At 40.9% G+C, this 16939-nt stretch overlaps 1 protein-coding gene across 1 annotated transcript; it reads right to left on the bottom strand.

Moving 5' to 3' along the window:
• Positions 1 to 4667: 4667 nt before the first annotated feature.
• Positions 4668 to 14945, bottom strand: dnaja2a (DnaJ heat shock protein family (Hsp40) member A2a). The gene is made up of 9 exons (XM_083922265.1): positions 14817 to 14945; positions 13452 to 13511; positions 11498 to 11724; positions 11170 to 11250; positions 10927 to 11060; positions 10621 to 10817; positions 7712 to 7856; positions 7214 to 7341; positions 4668 to 5784 (listed from the first exon to the last, which is right to left on the bottom strand). The coding sequence occupies exons 1-9, from the start codon at positions 14892 to 14894 to the stop codon at positions 5596 to 5598; spliced, it is 1239 nt and encodes a 412-aa protein (XP_083778391.1). The 5' UTR covers positions 14895 to 14945; the 3' UTR covers positions 4668 to 5595.
• Between the last annotated feature and the right edge of the window lie 1994 nt (positions 14946 to 16939).

Genomic DNA, 16939 nt, shown 5'->3' with positions numbered 1-16939 from the left:
GTTTAAATGTCTTCCTCCCTACTCACACGCGGATGAAACGAAACAAACAGTTGGATAGAAACTGTAGTCATCGTCCTAAAATACACTTTACACACCATAAACGGCGTTCTTCTGGTTTAAATGAAGAGTAAATCCTAGATACGGTTGCTGCATGATTTTCTTCACCCCATCCCTCCATTGTAGCCCGGCGGATTCTGGGCTCATCAGCCCTTTCACTGCCGCCCCCGTGTGGTCAGAGGGGTGGACTGCAAACCCGCTTGGCTTAATTTCTGCATGTTCACAGAAGCCACGGAGCATATTACTAAAATGAGATAAATGTGTTTAAAGGTATACGTTTAATCGTATTTCATAAAGAAATGAAATCAGTAGTAAACAACCAAAAACAGAAATTCAGTAAAAGGCACCGCTGGGATTCGAACCCAGGATCTCCTGTTTACTAGACAGGCGCTTTAACCAACTAAGCCACGGCGCCGGTAGTTTCTGTCACGGAAAATAGGGTCTTACAAACATAAATAACAAATGTGGTCGTAATATTGGGATACATTTCAAGATTAGCATTCATGCAATAAATGTATTACAAGCAAGGCCTGAGTAGGCCAATGGTAGAGTGCAATGCCAAAATGTTGTTGTGAAGGGCCCCTGGCTCAATAACCACTGGAATAGGTCATTACATTTTACCTGTTTGTACTAAATCAAGGCGGAGTTCAAAGATGGATGGTCCAATTCGGTGCCTGAGGTAGGGGAAGTAGGGAAGGGGTCATACCCCACATCACAACATGGTCTCTAGTTTTATTTTTTTTACTTTTATACAATTATTGTCAAACACTACGAGGGCATAGTGCTCCATTTGAAAGTATGAACCCAAGTCATATTAGCGGATTATCTTTCATAATACTATACAATTAAATTGGTCAGCTGTTTTCTGTGTCTTGTCTTCCCAGAAAATAGGAAGACTATTGTATAGCCTCTCACAAAACTGAAATTGCGTGACAACGTCAATTTATATCATTCCAATGAAAAAGGCATGCAAGAATGAGAAACACTGTTAAGTATCTAGTTATATCTCATATTGGCAGAGGAGCAAGGTAAGTGAGCAACATCAAATCTTCTCTGTATTTACACATTATATAGACAATATTGAAGGACACCGTACACAAGTACTATTAGATGCATGTACAGCAATACGCTCTTTGTGCATGGAGTCTTTTTTACCTGTCATGTTTTGTGCAACTCTTTTTCCACCTGCAACAAGGTTTTTAGAATGAATTGAGAATTGATTCAGTTGATGGCATAAACCCCTTGAGTTGTACCAACTTGTTTTCGAGGGGGTCCCACACAAAAATGACAAAGCAGTAAAAAAATACAGCAATGATAGAACAGACAAAAACGCAACGATAAATCACTCACTAAAATCTCAAAGCTCGATTGTTAATCGAGAGATAGAATAGACTGCTGTAATGCTCTGTTTGCAAGAGTATCCAATCGATCAGAAGCACGCCTCCAATCTATTGTGAATGAGCCATAGTCCTCACAAGAACAGTGCATGTAAATGTGAACATATTTCTCTGGTACTGAAATCACGTCGTCCTGTTAATAGTGAGTAAAGCACCTAATAGTTTAGCTCCGCTGTGTGTTTCTGACACTCTCACTGATCATTTCCCAATCAGGGCCGGTCATCGGCCGAGGTTTTCTAGTTGTACCAGGACTTAAATCCAGATCCGGTGAAGGTGCCTTCAGTAAGTGTGGTCCTGCTCTCTGGAAAAAGCTGCCTGGTGACCTGATTCCCTCAGGCGTGTGGTTAATAAAAGTGTGTAAATCTAAATAGTCACACTCTTGTAGATCGTGTTGCCTTGGGTGTATGCTTCATTGATTGGCCTTCTGTAGTTTGCTTATGTTGTATTCTTATATTTGTTGTTTATACTATGTTCTCATGTTTATTATTATAGTTTCATATTTTGTCTTTAAATGTAAAAGCATATTGAGTTTACATTTAATGATGTCTGCCTTTGTTGATCTGAAAGATTTAGGATTGCTTTATGTCGAGTCTTTCTCTGTGGTGCTGTATTTTCGGAGTGTGCAGTGTTCTCTTCTTCTCTTCAGTTATTTTACCACAGCACCAAACTAGGACACTTGTGATGATTGATTTCTTTAAAACTTATAACTCGGGCATTCACACATGAATGGGGATCAAATTAATGCTGCCTCTGTTGTTTTTTCCCCCTTTTTCTAATGCTCCATTCCCGTCACATCAAGTGGATAATTATGTAGTCCAAGAGAAATGAATGGCTCCCTTTAATAAACTTTTCATTGCTCGTTTTAACAAGTAAACATTTTATCCAATCAAGTATCCTCATCCAAATCGACTGCTCTGTTGAGAACAGGTTACGGGGGTCAGCACAAGTTCTCTGAATTGGACCCAATTTTGGTGCAAGGCTGACTGGCACAACCTCTGAAATCATTCTAAAGTGCTTTAATCTGAACTCTCTTTCACAACAGCAACCCTCCTCCTATCTTCTTCAGAAGCCTGTGCCCCGTGTTTAGTAAAGGCAGGTATCACTGATGGTGCCAAATCATAACAAAGATTATCTCAAGACACTTTACAGAGTAGGTAAAGACCACACTCTATGACTTATTTATGATTTACAGAGACCCAACAATTCACCCATGAGTAGCAACAGGAATCTTGTGCACACAGTGGCAACGAAACCCTTCCCTTTAACAGGCAGGAACAAACACACCCACTGGTTGGGGAGGAAGAAAAGGAGAGAGGAAGAGACAGACAGATGGACAGAGAGAGAGACAAAGACAGAGAGACAGACACAAAGACAGAGATGCAAGCAACCACAAAAGTATATACAGTATATATTATACTGTATATATAATATCTATAGTAATGTGAATATGACTTCTATGTTATGGCAGTTAATACAGTAGAAACAAGCACAGCTAAGGTTATGGAATATGACAATGATAGTTATTATGGTGTCTCTGTTTGTATCATTCATGTCTCATCAATGTATGTTACTAATTCAACTTCTTCCCCGGAGCTGTTTGTGCTTTGTCGTCTCTCAGGTCTCTGCTGATCGTGGTGGTGCCTGCTGCAGTGGTCCTGCATGACGCTTCCTGCTACTATTATTACTATTAGTCATATATACTATCATTAGTCTTATTATTTATAACATTTGTAGCCATTAAAACACCATCAGTGGTTTGTCTCGCTGTATCGTAGCTGCTATTGCCCCTACTCATCATTGATCATGTTTGACAACATAATTATCATCATTTTCATGTTCTATCACCTTAGCTGTGCTTGTTTCTACTATTCTGCTGTATTAACTGCCATAACATATAAGTCATAGTCACATTACTATAGATATTATTATCTATTAGTTACTCTTTGGTTGCTTGCATCTCTGGAAGTGTCTCTCTCTGTCTTTTCTCTCTTTCTCTCTCCTTTTCTTCCTCCCCCACCGGTGCAGACGGATGTCCGTCCTCCACAGAGCTGGGTCTGTTCCACGTTCCTGCCTGTAATAGGGAAGGTTTTCGTTGCCATCGTACTCTACGGGGGAATTGTTGGGTCTATGTAAATCATAAATAAGTCATAGAGTGTGGTCTTTACCTACTCCGTAAAGTGTCCTGAGAACTTTTGTTATGAATTGGCACTATAAATAAAATCGAATTGAATTGAAAGCACTGGGGGTATTACACGGCATGTAATACCTCATGTTTTCTTCAATGGGGTGAATCCAGTAGCTAAACACTCGACCAACTATGCTCTGGGACACACTAAATCATCCTGGACCAGAGAAAGCTTCATCATCAAGTAAACACAAGCTGGTCTGTTGGATCAAGCTGGAAGCAACCATGGCAGAGAGGTATAGAGTTCAGCCACTGAACATAAGGCAGGAAGTGACAGTATAGAGCCGAGGTAGAGCACCTTTTGTTCCCTGGACAGAAGTGGTGGGGAAAAAAGCATCAAGAGACGTGAACGGTAGCTATGGGAGCGGCCCCTACAGCTTTCTGGGAGTCTGGTACATGCAGTACAGGACCTCATGCTCTATTCTGGCTGTTGCATTGTTACGTACGTAGTTGAAAACATTCAAGTTTATTAATGTGACCATATGTGGCATATAAACATAATTCCCATGATGTTACTGTAATGATACCGACCCGATAAAATAAAGAAACTTTGAGTGTGTTGCCATGGGGACAGTGATTATCTGCCTCACCTGCACTGGACCACAACAAGAGCCATTACAGCATATTCTTTTTCTGCAAGTCTTTCCATTTACTCAGACTGCATAAGGACGGAGTGTGATCTCATTAACTGACTGATAATGGAAACTTTGCCTGGATCTAAAACGAGCATCAAGGCATTTTAGTCAGGTGGGATTTGCCCTCAACAGCCATTACAGAACAGTTGGTAATCAGTGCTGACGTATACGTGGATTAGTTCCATCACTGACAGAGTGTTTCTGGAGAGGAACAGTTGATCATTTTCCAGTGTAGTGGTTGGACACTGAGAAACAGATACTGTATTTGTCCCTGTTGTGTACTGGTTTTGTCAGCAGCAAAGATCTTAAAACACCAGAGTCTATCTGCTTGATATTGTTATGTCTGCTTGTTAATGAGAATGAAGAAAAAAAAGGCGCACCACACACAGCACGTGATATTTCAACAATTTATTCAACAACTTCATAGACATTTTCTTAAGAAGTGTGCTGCTTCATTTGATGTTTGATGAGTGCCGGACCCAAAGCTTTTTACATGCACATGGTCTCGGCACATATACACAGGCTATACTTTTCTTGTCATGTCACTTGTCATTTTTTTTTAAAAATCACACAGCAGCTGATGAAGCTTACCAACAACCAGTTCAATGATAGACACAATAACCAAGTTTCTGTTTTAATTAAAATATAAAGAAAAGTAAAAACCTACAAATAAAGCTGTATAATCAGAAACAAATCCTACGAATGGCGCCGAGCGGATGAATCCATGAATGCATAAGTTCAAGGATCTGCGCGTCACGTTGCTCAGCTGCTTTGTCTGTGTATGCACATTATTTAGTTCTTAAATTATTGTAAATACTATGAAAACAAAATGCAAGTCACACACTCGGCAAACAAGAAACGTTCCTTTCTTCAAGCGATCTGGAGTTCCTATTAGCGGAGGGGAATGGACTTTAACAGGGGGGACAGGAGTAGAGGGGGTTCACCTTAAACACCAGATCACAGTCCTACATGGGAATCCCAGGGGCAACCATTTGTTTGGATACATCTTAAATACATTATTTGACTTGTACCTGAAGTGGCCGTCTAAAGTGTCTAAATCTGTTTCAGGTGCAGTGGAATAAGTCTTTGGTTGCCCCGGTGTGAGTTCCTCAGACAAAGAGCAAAATAACCCCAGCACTCACGTCAATAACATTAAATCAACAATTCCACGTGCCTGTTTGTTTGAGCCATGTCTGAGGAACTACCAAGCCTTTACAATCTGACCTACCTTCTCGTTTACTCTGCAACTCATACATTTTCTCCCCAAGTAGAACGTGGGTCGTGTGTGTGCGTGTGTGTGTGAGAGAGAGAGAGAATGAGACTACTGGTGGGCACACTGTACCCCCGGCCCGTGGTGGCCACCCTCTTCGTCGGAACTGTCGTTGTACGCCTCTCTGCGGCTGCCCGATGTCGAGCTCTGGCTGACGTCGTAATCCTGCAGGTCCACCTCCTCGGTGTCTCCGGTGATGATGGGCGGCTCTGACCGTGAGGGCAGCATGTCCTCCAGCTCCTGCACATGGAAAACATTCACCGTAATGCCGCTATAACAGACAGCCCGTTTCATCATGTTTTCTAACCGAGTGCAGTGATACAAAAGGAATTTAGCCGTTTCAAATGGAGCAGTTTTATGAAATTACCATCCACATTTTTACAACATCGCATAGAAAGTCTTTGTGAATTAGATGTTTTTGTTCGTGAAAAATAAAATCAATTTATTTATTTTATATTATTATATTTATATTATAAGTACATTTATATCTGTTAATTAGTTACCCTATTTTTTAACAAGGCTACATGTTTATGTCACACCTAATTCCTTCACTCACATAGCAAGGTATACGGTTGATTCAAAAGTCGTATTGGAGTGGTATGGGGCATCAGCCGATACCCTCAGCCCAGGTATCGGATTGAAAAAAACTGGATCGTGCATCTCTAATCACAAGTTCTCATGGTGACATCTGGTTTTGTCCAAAGTAAATGTCATTTTTGCTTAAAAACAATACTATAATGATTAACAAAATAGATGCCTAACCTTCTTCAGTCAATCGACTTATCATTTCGGCTCCAAGTCCAACTTGGCAACATAATATTGGCCAGACAGCTGCTTCACTACGATAAAACAAAAACTGAACTCATCCTAGACTTGTAGTGTAGCACTAGTGAGCTGTGGCTTGTTAACATTTTTTTTTTTAAAAACAACTCATCTTAGGTTATTTAAGATGAGTGGTGGGATCCTTTTTTTCTATAATGCCATGGCCAATAATACACCACCTGTTCCTCTGCTTCAAAGCTACAGTTGAAAGTGCGTTTCCTTTGAGTCTGTGAGCCACTGGTGAACGTGATGTCCCCTAAAAGGCTTGAAGGCTAGCGAGCACTTCTGGTCCCAACAATACATTTGAAAATACTCGACTGCGGAAGTAATGACATTTTCCATTGTGCTATAAGGCTCACTGTACATTCTCATTCATTCTTGATCTTATTGCTGTGGTAACTAAAGCTCTCTGGAATTAATAGCTCTGAAATTCTTAATCTGACTCCACAGGTCACATACAAATTATAAATCAACAGTGGTGGAGTAGGAAGCATTAGTTTGGGTCAATACAGGGCTCCAGACAAACCTTGTTCACTAGGAGCACTGTGGCTCCCAATTGAAAATTTTAGGAGCGCAACCAGAAATTTTAGGGGCACACACGGGAAATCAATAACAGATGCAGAAATTACAATGTGCCGTTTCAAATTCAGTGTCACATTTTTATCAGGCTCTTTTGAAGAAGTGCTTAGTGTCTAAAAGGTGCGACTAAACCTAAAATTCAGTTGCACGCTCTCAAATTGTGGTCGCAGCCTGGAGCCCTGCAATATCTGTTCTGAATCCTCACTGTAATGAACCAATACCAGAAGATGACAGGCAGTTCAGAAATAAAAGGAGTAACATGTCATACCGCAAGTTTCTCAGGGCTGATCCAGTTGTTGTCTGGGAACTGGACATCAAACTTGATATACAGATCTCCCTTCTCAAAGGGGTTTCGGTACTGCGGCATACCCTCTCCTCGCACCACCCTGACAGAGCCTGGAAAAGATGCAGCATGTTACAAAATAAGATCTATTCCAAACTTACCCCAACCTATTCATGCAGCATACTATATTATGGCTGATTCTACAACTTCAAAACAAGTGTAGTCCTAAGTGTATGGCCATGTAAATGGACAATGTAAGCCTACTGGTGGAAGAAGAACGTATTTCACCAGTAACCTTTGCACACAAACCTTTAGGCAAAACAGCACAAACATGAGTCTGGGGTGTGCTCAGGTGTGAAGGCATGTTAATGCAACATTTATTCTGTAACTAGGTTATCAGAGCTTCGACCTAATTAAACAATGTTTACTTTTGACTGTTGAAATAATGTTAAAAATAGCTAAGAGAATAAGAAGAGTGTTGACCTGGTTCAATGACTTTCCCAGCAGGGTACTTCACAACAATCTGTCTTCCGTCTAAGTGTTTCAGCATAAACTGGAAGCCGCACAGCGCCTCCACCAAACCCAGTTTGTGGTTTATAAACAAGTCATTGCCATCTCGCCGGAATGTCTGAAAATAGAAAGATTGTTAAAAATATTGGTTGATGAACTTCTTCGTACCAACATCACTTGTCATTTATCCTTTGTCCAAACTTAAGGAATATCCTTTGCATAGTTTGTTAGTTATAGGACTATGGAAACGCACAGCATCTCCTGGTGGAAAGCAGCACTGCAAACACGGCAACTGTGATGGTGAAATCAGTTACACAGGGTTCCCACACCTTTTCCAAAATCAAATTCAATCATTTTTCAAGCATTCCAAGGTGCATTTTCATGCTTTTCCAGCACCATACAGCTGTGGCAAACTGCAGATTTCACATGTATGCTATCCCATAAAATTTTTCACGCAGTTTCAAGCACTTTATTCAAAATCCAAGCACTTTTCAAACCTAGAAAACACCACACTTAAATTCAAGTGTTTTAAACCCAGAACCCTTACAGACCCTGGTTACAGAATTAAATAAAATATTTTCAAGCCAAACATTTGTTTAATTTAGTTTCGGTGAGTGAATGCACAGAGAAGCAAACTAACCTGCCTGTTAGCACATTTGTTATTTGTGGTTTCTACTCTATTTCCACCCATAAGATGGAGCACCTGAAGTACTTGTCAGTGTTATGTGTCGCTGTGGCCCGTTGCAGTAGCCTCTTTAGCTTCCCTCTTCCACTAACATATTCCGACGTTGACAGATATCTCCCGGGACAAAGAGCCAGGGGCATTGCTACAGCTCAGCCTGCTGTTCCAGTTGAGCCAACATTAATTTACATTGTCATAGGCAACCTGTCTTGAACAAGCCAGCCTTCACTGCCCACTGAATTAAGACAGGGAGGGGAAGCTAGCTGTAACTACTGAGTGTCAACTGCTTACCATTAGATAAGCTAATGCTTTCAACTCTGACGTCACCACAGGGATTTGGCAGCAATTTCAAGTAATGTAAGACACTGCTTTTCCTGGATCCCTCTGTTCAGTTTGTCTCATACCGATTTTAGGACTGGTGGGGACATTACACAAACCATGGTGTTAATATGGCCCTTTCATAAATAAGATTCATTTAAGTCCCTTAAAAAGGCCGGTCGTCCTCAAACAACAAGTGCACGAGAGGACAGGATTATGCAAAGACTCAATGGGGATTCGGTTCAACACTGCAGCTGGAGTTCCTCGTCAGTTTAGTGCTGAACGGGGCAAGGATCCGTCCCTGCACAGTGTCCCACTGTTTACGACTTTTTGGACTGAACGCCCACTCTGCAGTGACCAAACCTCTCATCAGCAGAAAGAATAAAAAGGTGAGACTTGACTTTGCTGAGGAGCATGTTGTGTGGACAGAGGAGAAGTGGTCCAGAGTGACTTCAGTGATGGGAGTACGTTCAGTTTGTTTGTGCCTGATGGAAACATTATGTTGGGCGTAGGACTGGGGAAAGACTGAACCCAAAGTGTGTATAAAAAGTCAGTTAAATTTGGAGGAGGAAGTGTCTTGGTTTGGGGATGTTTTCTGCAGCAGGAGTTGGGCCTCTTCTACAGCTACATTCCAGAGTGAATGCAAATGTTTATGTGAACCTCCTTCAGCAACATGCAACACCTTCACTGCGATTGTCTCCAATCAGCTGCAATTGTCATGCAAGACAATGCCCCCTTTTACAAGAATATTGAAACAATGAACTGGCCAGAACAGAGTCCAGATCTAAACCCACAGAGAATCTCTGGAAAAGCCTTGGCAACAAAGTAATGTCTAAGAAACCCACTACAGTTACTGAACTGGTGAAGAGACTGAAGAAGAATGGACCAAGATCAAACCAGAGCAGTGTGAGAAACTAGTGATGTCCTGTGTGCGCAGATGTGCTGGAGTCATTCAAAGCTGTGGCCTATACACTTCCTGTTCATTTTTTTTAATCTAATATAAAAAGTGCCATGGTTATTTTAGAAAAATATGCTAGGACAGCAGAGGTATAGCCAGAGCGGATATTCTATCAAATTCTGAACAAAAATAAAAAATAACATTTCAGAATAAATCAAGTATTAATTTGTTCTCAAATTCGATTTCCACTGTATGAGAAGATGTCTGGTCCAACAACAGCAAGACCACAGCTAGAAATATTTGTTACATCTGAAATCCAGAGCACTTGGTTATTATGGGTTGGCTACTATTCATCACGACAGGTATCCCCTAGAGTAATTCCATGTCCTAAGTTTGTGCGATGTGCAGCTCTGACATCACAGCTCTGTCGAGACAATCTGGTTCTTAGCACTTGGACAGCAGAGAGGTTTGAAGCACCACCAGCTGGACCAGACTGCTGTTCTAATGTTCTGAAGTCTAACCCTGTCGCAGAAATTCTATATCACAAATATTTCTGATCTGAAGGAGAAAAATCTCATTTATAAAAAGGGAACTGGTTATGCACACTCACCAACTGGAAAACCAGGATTCATTCAGGCTACTCAACACACAAGAGCATCCATGACTGTTCAGACTTGGAGCAGTTACACTGACATTAAAAAACAAATGGACACTACGGATCCCCAATGTGTTAAAGCAGTGCAACAGCCTCTAGTTATGCAGAGAGAGAACTTCACAGACACCAAAGCCCACAGAACCAATCAGTAGGAAGTTGTGGTCTTAGAACCAAGGTCACCTTTTTATGGCAGGAAATAATTACAAACTAACATATACAACTATGATATAAGCAAAAAGGTGTCCTCGAATGAGAAAAGAGTACATATGGGAAATTGAGGGCATGTTTAGATAAGTGTGGTAACACTTTTGGGAGAATGGCCTTCCTACCTCATTCTCTTTTTCCTGCAGGACAAGGACTATATCCCCCGGTTCGACACCAGGCGCCTGGTCAGCCTCCCCTCCAAAGGTTATTTTCTGGCCGTGCTTCATGCCTTTGTCCACGTGTACCTCCAGAATCTTCACGTCCTTCACAACTTTCTTGCCCTCGCATTTTTTACAGCGGTCTTTCTCACTAATAACTTCACCTGGAGAGGGTTATAGGAGACGATGTGAGGGGTATGCAACTGGTCGAGGCACAAAAATACACAGACGGACCCAATGTTTGATTGCGGTTTGGACCACTGTACTGCTTACCTTCTCCATTACAATCAGTGCACACAGACTGCATCTGTTGGACCATTCCTGGGGCCAGCTGTCTGATCATGATGCGCATGCCACGCCCCCTACATGTTGTACATTTTTGGACAGCGCCTGTCTTGCCTCCCTGCCTGCACACATAAAGAGCCAGAGATGGATACATTACACAATTATTATACAACAGGCTAATCAAGCAGACATCAATGTGGACTATTTAACCATGCTGGTTATGCGACTTACCCATTACAAGTGCTACACAGTACATTCTTGCTAAGTTGAAGTTTAGTTGTCTTCCCATTGTAAACGTCCTCCAGTGAAACCCTGTTGAAAAAAGTGAGCCGTTTAGATACCGCTTAGTTAGCACAAAACAGAAGAGTTAAAAATACAGCACTGGCTTGTACTGAACACTAAGGACTTTATAAAAAAATTTATTTAAAAATGAAATCTGATTACACATTGTTGCACATGAAATGAAACTGCAGGTTCCCAGCTTGGGATCCATAAAGTCTTTCTAGTCTACATATTCTAAATACAAACAATTGTCATCAGTGTACGAGCTTGGTCTTACTTGAGTGGATGGACCATGTCCTCTCCTCTCCTCCGACCTCCATTCCTGGAGCGATTTCCCTGGCCCATGAATCCAAAAAGTCCACCACCGAAGATGTGGGAGAAGATATCGTCCATCCCCGGGCCACCCCCACCTCCTTCCCGCAAGCCTTGTTCTCCATAGCGGTCATAAAGTTCCTTCTTTTCGGGGTTGGTCAGCACTTCATAGGCAAAACTGATTTCTTTGAACTATTGAGGATGGACAAAAAAAATGCGATTTAAGTTCAACCTGCGTAACAGTGGATTATTCTAATAGACCATCAATAGCAAATTAAACACCAGCTCAGGACCTAGTACGATTCCCATTAGTCTTTCACCTCAACACTGGTGGGAATAAAAGACATGCAAAGCATGCCTCAGTTTGCACTATCCTTACAAAGGGAACATTCCACACTTGTTCTGTCACTTAAAATCCCATAAAACCCCTGCAGTTAGAAACCTATTAGAGTAAAGTAAATCTGTAAAAATATCACTAACAATACGAAAACTCAAATTAAATGAGCACAAGTACAATTTGTACATATTACATCACTTAATTTTAACTACCCTTTTCACAGATGATTCAAGTGTAAGCATCAAAACAGAAAAGCAGATCTTAAAATTAAACATACAAATAACAAATGCAATCCAACAGGAGGCCTAGGAAGACTACAATCAAGAATAGGAATGCAGAGTTGAATCACCACCTCTCTGACATTATCTCAAAACACATCCAACACAAGTTATTTGGTCTCTTTGACAGTGGAAAGGACGAGCCAGGGAAGTACAGAAAAAAACAATGGTTTCCACATTACAAATACTGCCCCTGGCTTAATTCTCTGAAGTTACCATGTCCTATTGTTACAATGTGTTCCCTGCTGAGAAAATAACACTTTGCCATATGGTAATTGATGGTAGAGAGGCCCTTCATTTTCAAAAATGCTACATTATGAGCTAATGGCAATATTATGTAGAGCTGTGGGGGGTCTGGGATGTTAGGAGGTTGAGGAAATGAAATTGCTTGCCCAAAACTAAACAGCGATACAACCTAATACCAAGTATGGCTGGGCGATATGACCAAAATCTCAAATCACGATATCGCTCATTTCATTTCTGATAATATACATCACCATTTCGCACATTTTTAGTTAGTAGTAATGTAGGCTATAAAAAAAGGCAAACTGCAAATTGCATTTTCTCAGTGCATTCTTGGACTATTTATTCATTCTAATGGCACTGTGAAAGTAATAAAGCCTTTCATTCTGGGTCACGCAGCTAGTTACTGAGTGATGTGATCTCTGCTGCTGGAATCTTATTAAAAGTATTGTGGTCATAACATAAAAACGTTTCTTTTGTCTCTTTCTTTGATAATATATTTAGAACTCTAGTTTCACCGCGTGAACGGACTGACAACACAGCCGTAATTAGCCGATCATTTATTAATTCCACTGAAACACTGCAGCCTGTCGGAGTCACACGCGGAGCATCTGGTCTGTTTGACCTTTGCAGTTGTTTTCTGGCAATTTAATGAAGACAGAAACAGTCTATGAGGGCTCACCCCTCAGCCTGCAAAGTGCATGATTTATGACACCTCAAGTTAAATGACAGAGAAACATATGAAACGGTTGGTGTTTTTTAAGTAACATATCACCTCACCACCCCATCCCTCAATAATATGGAATATTGATGACTTTCCACACAAATTCTTAAAAACGACTCAAAGAGAAAGACAAGCATTAGACAGGGACAAAACTTTGGTTTAAACCACCCCCCCAGAAAGCCCCTCTTTCAAACCATTTTTGTTGGGGCAACAATGCTCATACCACTCGATTCAACGTATCAATCCGCTCATCCACTGTCTTGTCTGCGCCCCATCTTAATTTCCATCACGCCTATGACTAACTTCTCTTGAAACAGGACTGTCACAAATGTCTTACCTTGTCGCCAGAATTTGGGTTCTTGTCAGGGTGGTATTCTTTCGCCAGTTTGCGGTATGCCTAGAAGTACATGGAAGAGGGCATTATTAGCCAACATCATTCTCGTGGTAGATATGCACGGTTTCCTGAATCACACAGGTGTGACTCAGGAAACCGTCTGAAGGAACCCCATCTACTGTTGTTAAGCGACCACACGTGGCTCCCGATGAAACCAGATGTTCAAGCGAGTAAAACACTTTCAACAACCTAAAAATGTATGTTCAACGGTTCACTGAAAATACGACAGTTATTTCACAACTTTTATCTACATTATTTATTTCGACAACGTTATTTTCACTTTGTAAAAATAATAATAAATGGCATTTCAAAATGTCTGACAATGTAATCACCGACCTTAAGGTAAACGTGCGGTATCCTATTATCTTGCTAACACTGATCACAGATCAGTGATCGCTCTCGTTGTCGAAAGTGGCAAGCGTTTACTTCTCGTTTAACGTCAATGAAGACAATAAATACTAAATAACGGTCACCATTGTGAAACCATAGAGGTATAACTGGGTTAGCACATGAGGAGATGCTTAAAATTACATGCTGTGGCATTAGCCGATGCTAGCGGAGGTTTGATTCAACGTTAAATATGTTGAATTAGCGGTTTTTATATGTCGTGAACTGTCTGGAGGTGGAAAACATTCAATGCCATGTACAAGAGGCAGGGACTGTTAAATAATTACGTTACACCTCGTCTAAGTGACAAACGTTAAGTTCGGCGTTATGTACCGACGGCTGGTGTTAGCTTCTGTACGGTCAAAGTGACGTCCAATTGATCCAACTATCTAGACTCAAGATCTTGCGTTTAGGTTGTTACACTCACTACCCAAATGTGCACATGTGGGCAAACGTTTACAGGCTGTTAGTTAGTAGCTCCCGGCCTTTAGGAAACAAACTAACGTCACATCTTTCCAGATCCTTCGACAAGGCTGAACATTAGCTAACGTTAGCTCACTACATGACAAACACCGGAGCTAAAGCTAACGTGAGGTCAATCGCCACAAGTTAACTCCACCTCAGTGTTAGTGTTTAAACTGTCCAGTTGAAGACCGTAAAGACTCATATTTGCTATATTTATTAAATACGCAAGAATTATAAAAGCCCATAATAGTTTTTACATTAACAGTCGCATCGTCACATGAGCATCCAGGCCAGTTAGCTTGCTAGCTTGTTAGCAGGCTATCCCACAGCTAACTAGCTAGCTGCGCATAGCAACGCTACACGCATTTCCGGATTGTAACAGTTTTAACATTTTGAAACTCGACAAAGAAACATAATGTCATTGTTAAGTTTATTCAGCCATTGTCGTGCATTTACCTTCTTCAGCTCGTTCTCCGTGGCGGATGGAGACACACCGAGGATGTCGTATAGTTTGGTATCTACTACAGTCGCCATGGTGCCGCTGTGATGTTGCTTCAGCAGGAGCTGGATGGACAAAGAGAAAGAGCCGGGGGGAAAGGGTTTGCTCGCCTCGTGTCTCAGTTTCCGGGGAAGTTAGGCTCAGTGTCCGCTGCTGCCTCCATGCTGCTGCTGTGCTCAATGACTCCTGATCGGATCTAACCCGAGCCGCAACAATTACAGGTCAGGTTAAATACAAATATCATTTAAAAAATATATAAAAATAATAGCAAAAATAAACATATACTGATCGATTAACTAGGCTACATATCACACCATATGAGTAAAGTGAACGCAATTCTCTTTACACAATTGTAGTAATCAGTTAAGCATTCACTACCTTTACACTGGCAACGCGACGTGTTGTGAAATAACTGTTGATCTGTCTGCGTGACCTTTGAAAATTTAGAGAGTTGGATGGATGTTTATATCCTGGACATGCACTGGAGATCGAAATTAGAGAACAGGTTATGTTTTGATGTATTCATAAATATTGTTATTCTTTAATGTGCAGAATACGACCACTGCTGCACCTCAACAAAAACCTTTATTTTGTGGGAAAAGCAGTGAGCAAAATTAGAGAACACTTTCAGATTACTCCCAGTTATTGCTGTTAATCTGGCACATATTTCCCATATGTCCTCTTTGGTCATTCGAGGACACCTTTTTGCTTATATCATAGTTGTATATGTTAGTTTGTAATTATTTCCTGCCATAAAAAGGTGACTTTGGTTCTAAGACCACAACGTCCTACTGATTGGTTCTGTGGGCTTTGGTGTCTGTGAAGTTCTCTCTCTGCATAACTAGAGGCTGTTGCACTGCTTTAACACATTGGGGATCCGTAGTGTCCATTTGTTTTTGTTTTTTAATGTCAGTGTAACTGCTCCAAGTCTGAACAGTCATGGATGCTCTTGTGTGTTGAGTAGCCTGAATGAATCCTGGTTTTCCAGTTGGTGAGTGTGCATAACCAGTGCCCTTTTTATAAATTAGGTTTTTCTCCTTCAGATCAGAAATATTTGTGATATAGAATTTCTGCGACAGGGTTAGACTTCAGTGAACAGTAGAACAGCAGTCTGGTCCAGCTGGTGGTGCTTCAAACCTCTCTGCTGTCCAAGTGCTAAGAACCAGATTGTCTGGACAGAGCTGTGATGTCAGAGCTGCACATCGCACAAACTTAGGACATGGAATTACTCGAGTGGATACCTGTCGTGATGAATAGTAGCCAACCGATAATAACCAAGCGCTCTGGATTTCAGATGTAACATATTTCTAGCTGTGGTCTTGCTGTTGTTGGACCAGACATCTTCTCATACTATATATATATATATATATATAGTGTAGTATATCTACACTTTATAATATATGACTTACATTATTTAGTTGGTTATTATAGTAGGCCTACATATACCTCATGCACCTGCTTCTGTGTTGGGGAATTTATGTTTTTGTGCGGTATCGTCTCTCTCGGTTTCTTATTAAATCTAATGAAAGTCTGTTTTCGATAGCTACATGCCAATCAAATTTAAATTGATTGAACATGATACATTTAATGAAACACTGAAGAACATGTAGGTGGTCTGTCTGCAGGTGGGGCTGCCGCAGACAGCTATGTTCATGTGTCTCTCCATGATGTTGGAGCACCCCACCTGGATGATGGCGGTGAAAATACTAGGCAAAGATCTTTTTTTTATTATTCAGGGTAAATCAATCCACATCTGTTGTTATTCTAGTCATCGGCTTATTATTTCCATCTTAAATTGTACACATAAATAATGGCTTAGTTATAACAGATGGAGTAGTTATTGAGTGTTGTATAACCTTGTATATTCAACAACACAATTTCAAAATGCTCACTTTACAGTTATTTTCATTTCAAGTGTTTTCTAAAGGTTTAACCAGTAAAATATGCAACTCAGTAATATCGGACTGAAGCTATATATATTGGTTATTATTATAGATCTAGACTAGCTTAAGGCACCTGGGACTACATGCATCTGTGTCACAGACGACCACATCACCAGAGCCTGGTGCAAGAGTATCTG

The sequence above is a fragment of the Echiichthys vipera genome (assembly GCF_963691815.1).
Source record: "Echiichthys vipera genome assembly, chromosome: 1".
Lineage (NCBI taxonomy): Eukaryota > Metazoa > Chordata > Actinopteri > Perciformes > Trachinidae > Echiichthys > Echiichthys vipera.
Note: the sequence above shows the minus strand (reverse complement) of the source record. Positions and strands in the feature narration are given on the sequence as shown.